This window comes from Clinocottus analis, unplaced genomic scaffold (assembly GCF_023055335.1).
Source record: "Clinocottus analis isolate CAN_PGR_092001 unplaced genomic scaffold, fCliAna1.0.p SCAF_25, whole genome shotgun sequence".
NCBI lineage: Eukaryota > Metazoa > Chordata > Actinopteri > Perciformes > Cottidae > Clinocottus > Clinocottus analis.
In genome coordinates this window covers 5,522,144-5,537,500 of record NW_027175987.1, presented here as the reverse complement: position 1 = coordinate 5,537,500, position 15,357 = coordinate 5,522,144, and the positions used below count along the sequence as shown (strand labels likewise).

Below are 15,357 nucleotides of genomic sequence, written 5' to 3'. Positions count from 1 at the left end.
GAGTAGTATTTCTATTAAAGAGACAGAGTTTATCTCTTCATTACTAAAGCGACATCTATTACAAGTTTTAAAAAAACCCTATTGGAATTCAGATCATTTGGATGACAATCAAAAACATCTATAGTACACACAGTACAGTGTAGTGCATACAGCTACCTTTAAAAGAATAAGAAGGGCACACCACTTTGCATGCATTTGTAGTTTTCTAGAAGAATTTCTGATATTAAGGAAAAATCCATTGATTCAAGGTAAAGGGGAGCTGGAGCCTGTCCCAGCATGCACTGGGTTGAAGTCAAGGAAAAAGGGTGGATCATTCAAGATGAGGTCAGTTGAAGGTGAAAAATGTAAAAATGTGTATCAACCTGTCTTTTTACTGGCAAGTCCATTTGACCCAGAACCCATACTTTTACTAGTATAAGACAAGTACTTTTACTAATATAAGACAGGTACTTCTTTAAAGCATAATAGATGTATAAACCTCTTCTAAAATGAGAATCTTTTCAGCACAACTGTGCTGTTTTGCTGAGGCCATTTTGACATCTCACACTAGTGAAAGTACCAGTGTAAATAATTAAATGAATGAAGGCTGAATTCCATTCGGCTGCTACAGTTTCAGGGTCCTCGTATTGTGCATGCTGGCTCAGTGTCACACTTTAATAGAACAGAGTCATTGTTAATGTTGTTAGTAACACCTGTGCTTTTCTTACTATGATAAGTAAAATACCTGTTGTGAAAAAAGGCCATTGGAAGATATTAAGGGTTCTTTTGAAAATATGTAACTAAATCATTACATCAGAACTATTTAAATCATGATTGAACCTGCCTCGCAGATCATCAATACTGTACAATAGACACCTCTGTAATACTCCGATTGCCAAATTGAAATGTACTATAATAAATGTGCGCAGACAAGTTTGCATGCAAGAGGGGATTTAGGATTCAATGGCTTATAAATACCTTGGATGATCTGTGATCTTTTCAAATCTCATAATTACATCCGCATATTGTTAAGAGGCCTCACAATGAGCTGGATGTTTTATCGAGGTAGTGCAGTTTTATATACATTGTGTCTTTTGAATTTATAATTATCAATACACAGTACTTCAAACCCAAATGAGGCTTCTTGTAAGCTACTTGCAAAGGTAGTTTACTGGTTGAGATTTGTAAGAACTTTTTGCTTTATAAGATAAGCAACAACAGATTTCATCCGCAATGTATGGGGGTGAATAGTTCTCACAGTGACAAAATCAGGCATCTCTTTCAGAAATTCATTTGAACACTTTTCTTATCAATAACTGATTCATCATTCACTGTTTGCCTACATCAGTGGCTTTTAATTATATTTGAGTGATACGTGAAAACTAAGGGTCATAAAAAATGACCCTTACTATAATGAATGTGCCGATGTTCATGACTTAGTGGTTCAAGTTTTAAAGATTACGGTAGTCATCTTTATGAAGGTTTACAAAGAATATACCGGACAAGTTCACATCAGCATCAAGCCATATATTTAATGACATATTGTCTGGAAAACCCATTGAGATTCTCTCTTATAAGTGCTACAGATGCAAAGTACATTATATTAATGTGGTTAACAAAATGCAGTTAGCTACTACTTCTTAATGTTGACATGATTTCAAGCAGTTGTGTTGAAATGCCATTTGCGATGAATGACGTAATCTCGACATGAATAAGGTCCATTCCAGTTTTTCTTTGAAAATAAAAAGCAATATTTATTTCCTTTTTTTTTTTTTAAACACAGTATCCAGTACAGTCATCTAGCACTCAAATTCACTTTTGATGTGCTAGTAGAAAAGTGCTCATCAACATTAGGGGGAAAACTATTTACCAGGATATATATCTTTGAAGCATCAACATACATTTGATAAAGGAACATTTTAACTGATCCAAAATTTAATGTTTTGTTCAAATTCAAACTGACCTTTCTGAATGCAGTAACAAAATGACTGATATGAAATGTGTTCCTTTTGAACTGCGTGAAACACTCTAAATGCTTCATTCAAACTTGATTCCCTGGGCCAGAGGAAGATCTTTGCTGTAGTTTATCGTGCAGGTTGAACGTCTCATGTACTGCTTCCATGAGTCACTGCCAGACTCTCTTCCACCTCCGGTGTGTTTCTCTCCACCAAAGGCTCCTCCGATCTCAGCTCCGCTTGTAGGAATGTTGACATTCACAATGCCGCAGTCGGATCCTTTAGGCCCAAGCCAGCGGAAAACCCGACCCATATCTTTGGTGAAGATGCTGCTGGACAGGCCCTGCTGAACCTCATTGTTCCAGCTAAATGCCTCCTCTTCTGTGTTGAACTTGAGGACATACAGTATGGGGACAAAGGTTTCGGTATGGACAATGGGAGCGTCGTGAGCCAGCCCTGTGATGATGGTGGGCTCCACGTAGTTTCCAGGTCTGTCCATCACCTTTCCTCCACAGACCACAGTGCCACCCTGCTGCTTGGCCTGCTCAATAGCTGCCAGATACTGATCCACAGCTTGTTTGGTGTGCAGAGGCCCATAGAGGGTGGTGGGATCCCAGGGGTCTCCGATGCGGACTTGTTTGTAGGCCTTGGCGACCCTCTCAACCACTGTGTCGTGAAGACTCTTGTGCAGCATTAGCCTCCTAGTTGTGGTGCAGCGTTGACCAGCGGTTCCCACAGATGCAAAGACAGCGGAGGGTACCACAAGATTCAGGTCAGCATCCTCAAACACGATGATCGCATTGTTTCCACCAAGCTCCAGCAGCTTACGACCGAACCTGTCCTGCACCATCATGGCCACCATCTTGCCAACATGGGTGCTGCCAGTGAACGACACCAGATCCACCCGCTCATCCTTCGCCATGGCTGTGCCAATATCGGCGCCTCCGCAGGTCATGGAGCAGATGGCACCAGGCAGCTTGTTCTGCTCCAGCACTTCAGCCACAATCTTGGAAACTGCAACACTTGTGAGAGGTGTGGTTGGAGCTCCTTTCCAGAGGCAGACATTGCCACAGGTCAGAGCGATGGCATTGTTCCAGCCATACACAGCCACGGGAAAGTTAAAGGCTGTGATGATTCCGACGAGACCGACTGGGTTCCACTGTTCGATCAGGGCATGGCCTGGTCTCTCTGAAGGCAGCATGGGCCCACCAATCATTCTTGACAGACCAACAGCATAATCACAGACATCAACATATTCCTGAACCTCTCCCACTCCCTCAACATAGATTTTGCCCATTTCTAGAGCCACCAGGCTACCGAGGACGTTAATCTTCTTTCTAAGTGCATCTCCGATCTGCCTCACAATTTCTCCTCTTTTGGGAGCTGGAATATCTGCCCACATCTTCCATGCCTCCCTCGTCTTCTGGACAGTTTCTTCATACTCAGCCATGGTTGCCTGGGTTACTCTGGCAATTGGCTCATTGTTGGCAGGACAGTATGACGTGATGACCTCCCCGCTGCCCCCCCAGCTTCCATTGTAAACGCCGGGGTTGTCTTCTGACAGGCCCAACTCCTTCAGCCAGGCGTATTTGGGCTGGCTGATGAGGAGACCTGACATAGCTGCTGACTGCTGGCAGTGGACAGATGCTAAATTTTGTCTTAGTAGGAGCCTGCTGTGCCGGGCAAAGGTCAGAGTGAGGCAGCGCTGCATGGGTGCTGGAAGTAAATCAAGTTTAAAATTATTTTACAAGTTTAAAAAACGTTTGAAGACTATTGATGAAATTACAGCTGACAGAGCCATCTCACCACAATCTTTAGGTGAGCTTGTTCTGTCTGGAGCTGCAACTAACACTTATTTTTATACTTGCTAAAACCTTTTTTAAAAATTGTGAAAACAAGTGATATAAAGCAAGCAGAAAATTCTTACATTTGAAAAGCTTGAGTTGCAGAAAGTTTGTCATTTTCTTTTAAAAAAACACAACTTAATACATTTTAAGTTATATCTTACTAAATGTATGTTTTTCCACAAATCCAAATACTTGACTATTTATTGTAGCTCCAATTTTGGCAAATGCTGTTTGCAAGTTTTGGAGTTAACTTTAAAATTTCAAAATGAATAACTTTAAGAAGGTAAATATTAAACTGGATTATAGGCCAGTGCGCTACACTAAACAGGCGCAACAGCGAATGAGGACAGTCAACAGGTGTTGACCAGAAGCTGCGAATACAAAAATAGATTACAACTCTTTCTCTATCAATGCATACATTCACAGAAAACATTGTATTTCAGAAGATACAGTGTTGGACATTGTTATTTAGTTGATTGATTAAGCGAAAAATATTTTGATTATCGGTTATCCATTTAGAATTGTATTGAACCAAAAATTAACTTGTTCCAGCTCTTGCGGGCGTGACTATCTTCTGGTGTTCATAATCTTCTACTAGAGTCTGTGTGAGGGTTTCACTGTTGGTGGCACTAAACGGACAATTTGAAGAAGTCACCTTGGGCTCCAGTTCTTATTTTTCCTGACGTCTAAATAGACCAATAGTGAAAACACACGATATTCTCAAACAACCTTATTTAAAAAAGACAGAGCAGAAAGTACATGAACAGAAGCCGCACACGTGAAGTAGCACTGGAACTGAATATCCCTTAATTTGTGTGCGTTTTTATTTAAAATAGTCTCCGGGTTACATAACCAGAGTTTTCCTTAGACTTTTACTTCATGTCCAGAAAGTCACTCAACCATATCCAATATACGCTTGCGCAATAGACCCCAGTTGTAACAACCACGAGGCTGTCGAAACGTAAACTTATTACATAAAAAAGGAGACCATTGTCACCAACAAGGCAGCTGAATGTAAGCCAAAACAATGATTTTAGGTTTGCAATTGTGAGTCAAATGCCAGTATGTCCGTGTAACAACTTTAGCAGCATGAAGTGACATGGTCGCAGAGTTCAGCGTCAATGTTGTTTAGTCTTAACGACCGCGACTCAAGGTCCTCCGGTTACCTCTCACTAACATCACCACAAATGTATGAAACCTCCTCTTACACCGTTATCTGCAGATGGTACATTATCAAAAGTAAATTGATGTTACTTATGTATTAGTTTTTCACTCACGTTGATATAAAGTACGGAAGGCCACGTCCACTCCTAGGTATAGCTGTGCTTGCAGTCACGACAGTCCCTTAATGTTTCCGGCACAGTTGCTTTATGTTTTCCGGCACAGCTGAAACGGAAGTACTGATGTTGTGCTGCACTCTGATTGGACAGCCGCTTCGTCGCAGTGTGGCGCCTGCTTTGTGAGATTGATCTATGCTAACAAAATTCCCTTTGTTGTGATTAACCGTTTAGCGGTTGTGATTCTGCTGTAATATTTTTTTATATCAAGGACGTTGTCGTTGAGATCATCTGGAGGATGAGTGGCGGAGTGTATGGAGGCGGTGAGTGGGCTCTCGTGAGATAAAACCAAACTGTTGTCCACGTTGTTCTCTAGCTTTAGCCAGCTTTATAGTTAGCTAACTATGCTGGCTATGCTAACGTTTAAGTCTCGCGGGAGATTAAAGCTTCACTAACATCTTTAATCGGCACGCGTTTGAGAATATGTGAATTTCTGAACAGTTTTCGTGCGTTTAATTTGTTTATGAAACAACGAGCTATCCGTGTAACTCCGGTACCGCCGAGCTAGTTAGCTAGCAAACAGGGAAATGAATGAAAGTGGGTTTGCCGAACTCATGTAGCGTTACAGTCTAGTTATTATAGCTTCCTTGGAATTGGAAATACACGTTTCCACTTTTCTTCTGCTCTAAGGGAGAACATTATATTTACTTTAACTCCTCGTTTCCCTCTTTGCTTAGTTTCATATATATATATATATATATATATATATATATATATATATATATATATATATATATATATAAACCTGTGCTTGCTATAATTAACGTTATTACAATATAATTATAATTAATATAATAATTATAACGTCACATATATTACGGTAGCAGATCTGGCAAATCCTGTAAACAGCATGTGTAGCGAAGTAAAAAGTAACATTGCAGTATATACAACCTATAACTTGAAACGTGCTTTATGTGGTGTACTAAAACAAAATATAACCAAAATGGTAATCCCATTAATAACAATAAGATAAGATAATCCTTTATTAGTCCCTCTGTGGGGAAATTACAGGATTACAGTAGCACTGTGCACAAGTAATAGTAATAAGATAAAGAAACAAGTAATATGAATAAACAATAGAATGGTAATAACAGATTTTATTTTTAGCAGTAACAAGAATAATATTAAATTTACAGATAGAATCAAATTTACAGATGGAATAAAAAATATACAGATGAATCCGATATTTAAAATATACAGATGGAATAAAAGGAAATTGTATTTACAGATGGATTAGAAATTGTACAAGTACTGAAAAAAGAAATACGAGTGAATATTGCATGGAAAGTGCCTAGTGAATATTGAATATTGCATGGAAAGTGCAGTGGTGCATGGATTAAGTCATCATGTGCTCACAAAAAGCTCACAAAAAAATGTTCGGTGTGCTCAGAGTGGTTTTATGGTCTACTGGGGGCTCAGCTGGTTGTGCAGCCTGACAGCAGTGGGGAGGAAGGACTTGCGGTACCTCTCCCTAAGACACCGGGGATGAATCAGCCGGTGGCTGAAGGAGCTGTGCAGCGCGTCCTGCATGGGGTGGGAGGCGTGGTTCATCATGCATGATAGCTTGGTCATCATCCTCCTGTCCCCCACCACCTCCACAGTCTCCAGAGGACGCCCCAGCACACTGCTGGCCTTCCTCACCAGTTTGTCCAGCGTCTTCCTGTCAGTTGCTGAGAGGCTGCTGCTCCAGAAGACTACTCCGTAAAAAATGGCTGATGCCACCACAGAGTCGGAGAAGGTCTTCAGGAGTGCTCCCTGCACCCCAAAAGACCTCAGTCTCTTCAGCAGGAAGAATCTGCTCTGTCCTTTTTTATAAAGAGCATGTGTGTGTTTAGTCCAGTCCAGTTTATTGTTTAAGTGAACACCCAGGTACTTGTAAGACTGTACAATCTCAATGTCCAGTCCCTGGATGCTCACCGGTAGCGCAGGAGGGCATTTACCCCGACGGAGGTCCACCACCAGCTCCTTGGTCTTGCTGGAGTTTATATGGAGGCGGTTCCGCTGGCACCATCCCAAAAAGTCCTGGTTTAGTTCTCTGTATTCTCTGTCATCATCGGCGGAGATGAGGCCGGCGATTGCAGAGTCGTCAGAGAACTTTTGCAGGTGGCAGAGTTGTGGCTGAAGTCCGATGTGTATATGGTGAAGAGGAATGGAGCCAGAACGGTTCCCTGTGGGGCCCCTGTGCTGCAGGACACCCGATCTGACTCACATCCCCGTATCCGCACATACTATGGACGGTTGGTGAGGTAATCCAGTATCCATGCCGTCAGGTGGTGGTCCACCCCGGTCTGCTTCAGCTTGTCTCTCAGTAGAAAAGGCTGGATGGTGTTGAAGGCACTGGAGAAGTTGTAGACCATGACTCTCACAATACTGGAAGCGCTGAATACTCGACGAGCTGCCCTCTGCCAATGACGTGGCAGACTGAGTTTTTTTTAAATATATTTACTTGGTATTAATAGCTGATGTATTGTTGTTGTTGTTTTGACCTTTTTGTGTGAATGTGTAATGGAAATATTTGTTGTTGTGTTTGTCTCTGGGATATTGTTTAAAGAACGGCTCTTGAGTCTGTACATGCTCACTTCAATAAAAAACATAACATATACTGCAGAATTTTTTAATGCAATTTTAACCCAGAAACCCAAACTGTCCAAAATGGGTACAGTACTTGTTAAGGAAGGTAACTATGCTTAGATGGATAATTTTTTTGTGTGTTTTTAAAAAAAAAAAAAATCCTAATTTTTGCAGACGAGGTGGGAGCTCTGGTGTTCGACATTGGCTCATACACTGTAAGAGCTGGCTACGCAGGAGAAGACTGTCCTAAGGTAAGTGGATCACACACATGACCTGATTAACTATGTGTCTTTTTTCTCTCTGTGCATCTTCATCTTCCTTCCGGGTGTTTGACATTGTCAAGAAATGAGGGCTATCACCCTGGAGACAGACGGCATTTAGTTCAGAACATTCTCAAGTGCTTACTTGGTTTTGATTCATCTGTGTTTTAGGTGGAGAGCTTGATTGTGTAAATGTCTGTTTGGTAAGAGAAATGTCAGAGTTGAACACTGATGCCCATCATCAAATTCATCTATGTAATCTCTGTGCAAATACCACATTATGATATGCTCTGGTCATCATCCGTAATGAGAGTTGGTTCTGGGAGATGTTAGAGCAGGAAAACACAGGTGGCATAAAATTAACGATGGCTAAATTCCATTTAGCTGCTTCAGTTTCAGGGTCTTGATATTGTGGGGTCTAGCTTACTGTCACACCATCAAGGTTTACTAGGACACCTAAGTAAAACAGAGTGCTTTAATGTTATTAGTAACATCATTGCTTTTTCTGCTATCACTTCAGTCAGACATGTGCAAGCTGAATCAGTCAGTACATTACTTTTTCCTCTCTCATTACATTACTTTTAAGCATTAAAAAAAAACTCTTTGTCTTTCTATGAGTCAGACAAGCATTGCCTCACCCTCAATTTCTCAGAAATGGGATTTCTTTTTTCATTGCAAAATATATTTACCAGCATTGTGTCCTGTTGTGTTTTTTTTTTTCCGACTCGATTCAGGCGGACTTCCCCACAGTGATAGGTGTGACCATTGACCGAGAGGATGGCAGCACACCCATGGAGACGGAGGGTGAAAAGAGCAAGCAGAGTGGCACCACCTACTATATTGATACCAACCAGCTGAGGGTACCCAGGGAGAGCATGGAGGTCATGTCGCCGCTCAAGAATGGCATGAGTGAGTGTGTGAATTTTAATGTTATTGGTTTGTAAACAAGGCTGTTTCCAAAATTGGTACAGTGTTTGTGCAATGCCGAAATATGTCTGCATTTCCAACCCGTATGAATATAAATGGGTTGTGTGTAACTGCATGACCCGAATTTTTGTCATAGTTTGTGACGTAAACGCCAACACTAAATATTTATAATTCTGTCTGCGTGAACGTAATCCATAATTAGTCCGTTAGTCTGACAGCCAATTTCTAGATGTACTCGTCACAACCCTGTGCATCATGAATATTAATGAGATTATTTGGACATTCAAAGCCAGCTCTGGGTCTCATGTCCGAGCTGTCTTTGGAGCTTACATTGAACTGTGATTATCACTTTTGCATCATTAATTATTTCCCCAAGTCTCAGTTTCAATCTTAGACTTTTTTTCCCTTCTGTCCTGTTTTCTGTACATAAGTTGTTTTCCTTCTGTTTAAAGTTATTTTAATGAACTATATTGTGTTTCTCAATATTACAACAATTATCCAAAGTTAGGGCAGCAACAGCTGATTATATTAATTATCAACACATTTTTTGATTATTCCTTTGATTAATCAATCATTTAATTTAATCTATAAAATGTTTAAGAAATAGGGGGAAAATGCTCATTACAATTTTCAAATAACCTAACCACAAACAAGCTATATTGACTACAACTTATAAAAGCCTCAGATCGGTAAAGCAACATCCAAGGAATGGGGACCTTTTGCATAGGACATATATTCTTTAAACATTAACTAAACCAAGTCAAAATTCTCTGTGCAATTGTATTTTATTTCTGACAGCGGATGTGAAACATGCGCTCTGGTGCACTGACCTAGCTGATGATGCTCATCAGAATCTGGTCCAGTGGAGTTTGGCTGTGAGGCTATTTAGAGACGAGTGTGACACCAATCTTAATTGCAGCAGAACAGCATTGTGGGACGACAGGCTCCCCCTTTGAGGGCTGACCTGGAACATTGGTGCCTTGATGCTCAATTTTTTATCTGAAATAACTCATTGCCCTCTATTTTCTACACCATCTGACCCAGCAATGATAATGACGATGATAGATACACAATCTTTTGTGACGTAGAATTTTTTTTTGTAGGCCTGAAGCCATACATATAGTAAAGACATATCTTGAGAACATACATAATTGCAATGTTATTTCTCAAAACTAGATGAGGTATTTTCTATTTTGAATAAATTTGGCTATCTCATGTTTAAGCACATATAGTTGTTTTGTCTTGTGTAATAGCCCAAACTATGAATCAGCAATAATCTGGCAGTGATTTGACATTTAACTAACCGTCTCTGTGTTTTCCTTTTGGCCTCTTTTGCAGTTGAGGACTGGGACAGTTTCCAGGGCATTTTGGATCACACCTACAAGATGCACTTCAAGTCTGAACCCAGCCTGCATCCAGTGCTCATGTCCGAAGCATCGGTGAGTTAGCGTTTGTATGAGCTAGAGTCTGAACTACACCGGCTGGAAGACATATTCTGACATATTCTGTGATTGCACTATGACCAAACAGTATTCACACAGTTGGAATCTATCAGCAAACAGAGAAATGGTGGCATACTTTTATTTTTTTATATTTTTTTTATCATATTTATATTTTTTCATATTTTATTTTTTGAAAAATTTGTCCTTGGAGATTAATAAAGTACTTTTCATTCATTCATTATTTAAAGTCCTGTTCTGTTTTTAGAATATTAACATCTTAGTTGAATAATCGTGAGCTTTTTGAGATGCTATTTGTTTTAGCAGTAATCTACATATAAAAGAGGTGAGGATTTGAATTTAAGAGCTGAAGTGTTTCCTGCTCTGGTCTTCATCACATCACAAAGAAACTTAGTAGTTTGTGCTGACAGTAATCTTTTGTGAACGGCTTATTTTCTGTTTTGTGTCCACAGTGGAACACACGAGCGAAACGTGAGAAACTGACAGAGCTGATGTTTGAACATTACAACATTCCTGCTTTCTTCCTCTGTAAATCTGCTGTGCTGTCTGCGTATCCTTTACTGCTTCACTTCATCCAGAAAAGGATGGGAGACGAAGCTAATATGAGTCTTTTTGTTTTCCATTAAATGTCTAATAATGCTGCGAGAATACTGTTTCTTATTTTGAAAAGCCAGTTGAACTAGTACTGTATCTGTTACGGGTTGAACTGGATAACGTTTCCTTTACTCTGAGCGTCTAAGCTTTGCCAATGGGCGGTCTACCAGCTTGGTCCTGGACAGCGGAGCCACACACACCACAGCAATTCCAGTGCATGATGGCTATGTCCTGCAGCAAGGTATTATCATAATTTGTCATTCACCACGTTGATAATCCGTCTGCAAGTTTTACTTTGTTTACATATTAACTAATAGAATAAAACATGTTTAATGCATGTTATCTTCTTTTATTAATGTTGCCACCTGCTGGTTGGAACTTGCATCTCAGACCATCAAGCCAGTTCCCACAAATGTTATTCAAAGCTTCTGAGAAACAGTAAATTTCAAAATGCCTTCATGTTTGTAAAAATCTTTATCTGTCCAAATGCAGCCTGATTAAATCACTTTTTTTCTCTAGGTGAAACTAATTCATGTTGTAAAATGGCAACATAATGCTTTTTGATACAAAGCAAACCAAAGAGTCTAAGCTGCAGGGAAACAATATATTGCTAATTAATTGCATATCAAGGGATTTATCAAGCTGAGCAAGTTGTAAACAATGTGTGTGGAGTTGCTGATATAAATGTAAAAGTAATAGTGATTTACTGTTTTCCTTTGAGTCATGTGTTTTTTTTATTCTCTCTGACAGGCATTGTCAAATCGCCCCTGGCTGGAGACTTCATGAGCATGCAGTGTAGGGAGCTTTTTCAAGATTTAAATGTTGAAATAATCCCCCCGTACATGATTGCATCAAAGGTAAGATAACACTATTGTAGAGAATCTTAATTTTAGTCTTTCACAGGTGAAACAGTACGATTTAAATAATCTAGTAGAAATATTTGGGATGTATTGCTCTAGCTGGAAACCTATTAACCTTTTGTGTAAGTGGCATTGGTTCAGGACAGGTGAAGATCGTGTCTCACAAATAATCTTCAATGGACAAATGTGTATTTATGAATGCAACGTGTTTTGAACGTTATGATTAAAACATCCATACAGTAGTGTAATGAAATTTGTTTTCCCTGTTATCGTATGAATTTAAAATGTTGCCTGTAAATTTGATGAAGTGGCTGTTAAAATACGTAAAGGTTAAAGCATATTTACTACCCAAAACATCCATGTATTAGGTAGTGTGATCATAATACTATCTATGTTCACTCTAGGATATGCTTACATATAATAAAAGAAAATGCATGAATTAAATCTTCCTGGCCCAAAGTTGGACCTGGAACTCTTTAGTGTGGGTCCTATTTGTCATCTTCCTTTATATCAGACAATGTCAACCACAGTGTTTGTCATTACAGGATGGAGTGCGAGAGGCATCACCGGCCAGCTGGAAGAAAAAAGAGAAACTACCTCAAGTCACACGCTCATGGCACAACTACATGTGTAATGTAAGCAGCAAACTCTGAGACACCTTTTGTTTTTGATCTTGCAGTAATCAAGGAATTATTGGTATGTATTGTGTTTGGTTGAATGTGTGCCAACATCGTTCTTAATATTTGCAGTGTGTGATCCAGGACTTCCAGGCGTCCGTGCTGCAGGTGTCAGACTCGCCATATGATGAACAGTAAGGGCATTATTGGCAACTTAATATGAATCTGACGTTAACGTAGACATTGTCATTATTATAATATTTTAAACTTCAGCTTGTGTGGACGTTTGTGAAAGTAAACTACTTCTGAAAGGTTAAAATAAACAACTCACAAAATGAGCATAACGATTTCAAATTACATCATGGATAAAACTTAAAAAATTCCCAGCTGTACACTGACGATGTTTGCACTCAAATATAGAGTAATTTGATTAAGACAATAGTTGGATTTAACTCGACTAAGGTATTCCCATGAGCAGAATTCTTTGGTTGAGCAGGAATAGAGCTGAATAGGAGTCCTGCACACTGCTGTTGGAAAACTCGTAATTCCTTTGAACCAACATTTGGGTTCCAAGTGGACCTTTGACATTATTGTAATGCAAAAAGAATACCGTTGCCTTCAAATATTTCTGATTTTCTGAGAAATGTAAGTTAGTATGTCCTTAAGTTATCAATTTAATTGAGATGTTACTGTGTAACAAAATACTACTTTATTTGATCAAAAGACAATTAATTGTCATATTGTAAAATCGCCCAGCCGCACTCAGTCTTCTCTTTTTCATCAGGGTTGCTGCACAGATGCCCACAGTTCATTATGAGCTGCCCAACGGCTATAACTGTGACTTTGGGGCTGAGAGGCTGAAGATCCCAGAGGGGCTGTTTGACCCCTCTAATGCCAAGGTGTGTGTTACCAATGTGTAGCAAACAGGACAGACAAAAAAGCCAAACATGCTGCTCGAAAAAAAAGAAAGCTCTGACATGAAAAGTTTTTTAAAGCGTCCCGATGTGTTGCTTTTTATGTGTTATGGAATAGTTTTAAGAAAATGTAATGATGTGATGTTTGTTGTGATTACTTCAGGGACTGTCTGGAAACACCATGTTGGGGGTTGGCCATGTGGTGACGACCAGCGTGGGAATGTGTGACATTGACATCCGGCCGGTAAATATCAACTTGCTTTAAACACGGCTTACACATATTTTTGGTGTCTGAAATGTGTTACCTGTTCTTTGAGATGCTTCAGTTTAACTTTTATCCATTCAAATTAGGCTCTTAATTGGAATAAATTTGAACAAGTAAAGCTGTCTTAGTAGACGAATCATAAAAGTTCAGTTTTAGGCCAACCTGCAGCTTCAAATTAAACAGTTTTTTATTTATTTGTCGATGACATTTGGCCAGTAGTATGTTTAAAAAATAATTGAGATATTCCAAGGCTGTTGGGGGCTAATTGGGCACGCCCAAAAAATATGTATAAAGGTTTTGGTAAAAAATGAATTCCTTGTGACTGGTTTCTGCTTGGCTTTAAAAACATGAACCCTAATTTGCTTAACCTTTTGACTTTGTGCCTCAGGGTCTATATGGCAGTGTGGTGGTTACCGGAGGAAACACGCTCATTCAGGGATTCACAGACAGACTGAACAGAGAACTCTCCCAAAAAACCCCTCCGGTGAGTTAATGCCAGCCCCAACACATTATTATTCAATTATAGACTGCAGCGATATCTGAAATTTAATGAACATTAAGTATTGATTTGTACACACATTTCATGCCAGAGTTTAACATGTCTGTCTGTGATTTGCAGAGCATGAGACTAAAGCTGATAGCCAACAACACTACAGTGGAGCGCCGGTTCAGTGCCTGGATAGGAGGCTCCATCCTGGCATCACTTGTAAGGACACAAAGCAGTTTAAACTGTTATAAATATGTCAACAGGTTTTTAATTGTTATATTAGTTCTTGAGGTAAAGAAAACTGTCTCACACATTGATGGGATTGAAGGCAACAACTACATGGCAAGTGAATATTTAAAATGTGGGTCCTCGATGCCTGTAATTTAATAAAAGTGGTGGCAAAATACACAAGTTCTGTAATCACAGCCACTTTGCTTAACATCTTTGTCTGTGTTCTCCTACTTTTATCCTAATTTATGGAAACTAAACATTTTCTGTATCTGCCAGGGAACCTTCCAGCAGATGTGGATCTCCAAACAGGAGTATGAGGAGGGAGGAAAGCAGTGTGTAGACAGGAAGTGCCCTTGATTTTACACCCAACCCTCTCCATCACTGTCTTTGCCACAAGCTCAACATCATGAGTTCACCTCTGACCCCGGACTCAGGAACACCCACAGATGATCACTTTTGTTTTGTACGATTTTTTTTTATTTTTTTTTTAAGTTTGTCAATATACCACCTGTCTCACATTTACAAAGTAAACTGTCACATGATGAAAGATGGTTTGAGTTCCATTGTTTGTCCCTAAAGTCAAGTCTGTTGCCTTTTTTTTTTTAGATCAGTTTCGTTTAGTGTCCATATCTTTTCTCCCACTCCAGAGATTGGCTGACCTGTTCTGAGGATCATTAAATGTCAGTCCATCGGAATCAAGTTTTTGATTGCAATGGGAAAAACAATTTGCTCTGAAAAGTTTCTACTGAATACTGGCACAGTAAAATTTGGGTTGTGTATTTGAAGGAACGACTTACAGTTCTGTGAATCATTTCCTCTGTTCATAAGTCTTTTTGTGTAATCAGTAAACTGAGGCAAAAGCCAGATCTTGCCTCTGTTTATTTGTGTCAACGCAAATAAATAAGTATTTAATTTTCATTTTGTTAAAAGGAGTGTGATAAATGTACAAGTTTGTATAACTTTTACATGCACATGGTTATTTAAATCATGGGTGTCTTGTATCAATTGCTTTTAAAACATGAAACGCAGCAGATTTACATTTTGGTAACTGTA

General features: G+C 39.4%; 3 protein-coding genes across 3 annotated transcripts in view; 1 reads left to right on the top strand and 2 right to left on the bottom strand.

The window, feature by feature from the left end:
- The window catches only part of LOC137794547 (guanine nucleotide-binding protein subunit beta-4), a 24,839-nt gene extending 19,753 nt beyond the window's left edge, over positions 1-5,086 (bottom strand). The window contains exon 1 of the mRNA XM_068591403.1: positions 5,059-5,086. The gene's annotated coding sequence lies outside the window, so the exon portion shown is untranslated. The remainder of the gene's footprint in view (positions 1-5,058) is intronic.
- aldh7a1 (aldehyde dehydrogenase 7 family, member A1) lies at positions 1,577-5,163 on the bottom strand. The gene is made up of 2 exons (XM_068591400.1): positions 5,059-5,163; positions 1,577-3,650 (listed from the first exon to the last, which is right to left on the bottom strand). The coding sequence occupies exon 2, from the start codon at positions 3,643-3,645 to the stop codon at positions 2,017-2,019; it is 1,629 nt and encodes a 542-aa protein (XP_068447501.1). The 5' UTR covers positions 3,646-3,650; positions 5,059-5,163; the 3' UTR covers positions 1,577-2,016.
- A 27-nt stretch (positions 5,164-5,190) lies between these two features.
- Positions 5,191-15,233, top strand: actl6a (actin-like 6A). Its single transcript, XM_068591401.1, has 14 exons — positions 5,191-5,381; positions 7,864-7,940; positions 8,684-8,858; positions 10,215-10,315; positions 10,789-10,886; positions 11,077-11,171; positions 11,681-11,787; positions 12,336-12,425; positions 12,540-12,601; positions 13,192-13,306; positions 13,485-13,565; positions 13,975-14,070; positions 14,206-14,292; positions 14,581-15,233. Exons 1-14 carry the CDS (start codon positions 5,357-5,359, stop codon positions 14,659-14,661), a joined length of 1,290 nt encoding a protein of 429 aa, XP_068447502.1. The 5' UTR covers positions 5,191-5,356; the 3' UTR covers positions 14,662-15,233.
- The last annotated feature ends 124 nt before the right edge of the window (positions 15,234-15,357 follow it).

Excerpts from the sequence above, each read along its gene's own strand:
- aldh7a1 (XM_068591400.1), bottom strand. The coding sequence starts at position 3,645 with ATGCAGCGCTGCCTCACTCTGACCTTTGCCCGGCACAGCAGGCTCCTA.
- actl6a (XM_068591401.1), top strand. The coding sequence starts at position 5,357 with ATGAGTGGCGGAGTGTATGGAGGCG. Across the intron at positions 11,172-11,680 it reads TGGCTATGTCCTGCAGCAAG|GCATTGTCAAATCGCCCCTG; the intron begins GTATTATCATAA and ends TCTCTCTGACAG. Across the intron at positions 14,293-14,580 it reads GCTCCATCCTGGCATCACTT|GGAACCTTCCAGCAGATGTG; the intron begins GTAAGGACACAA and ends TGTATCTGCCAG.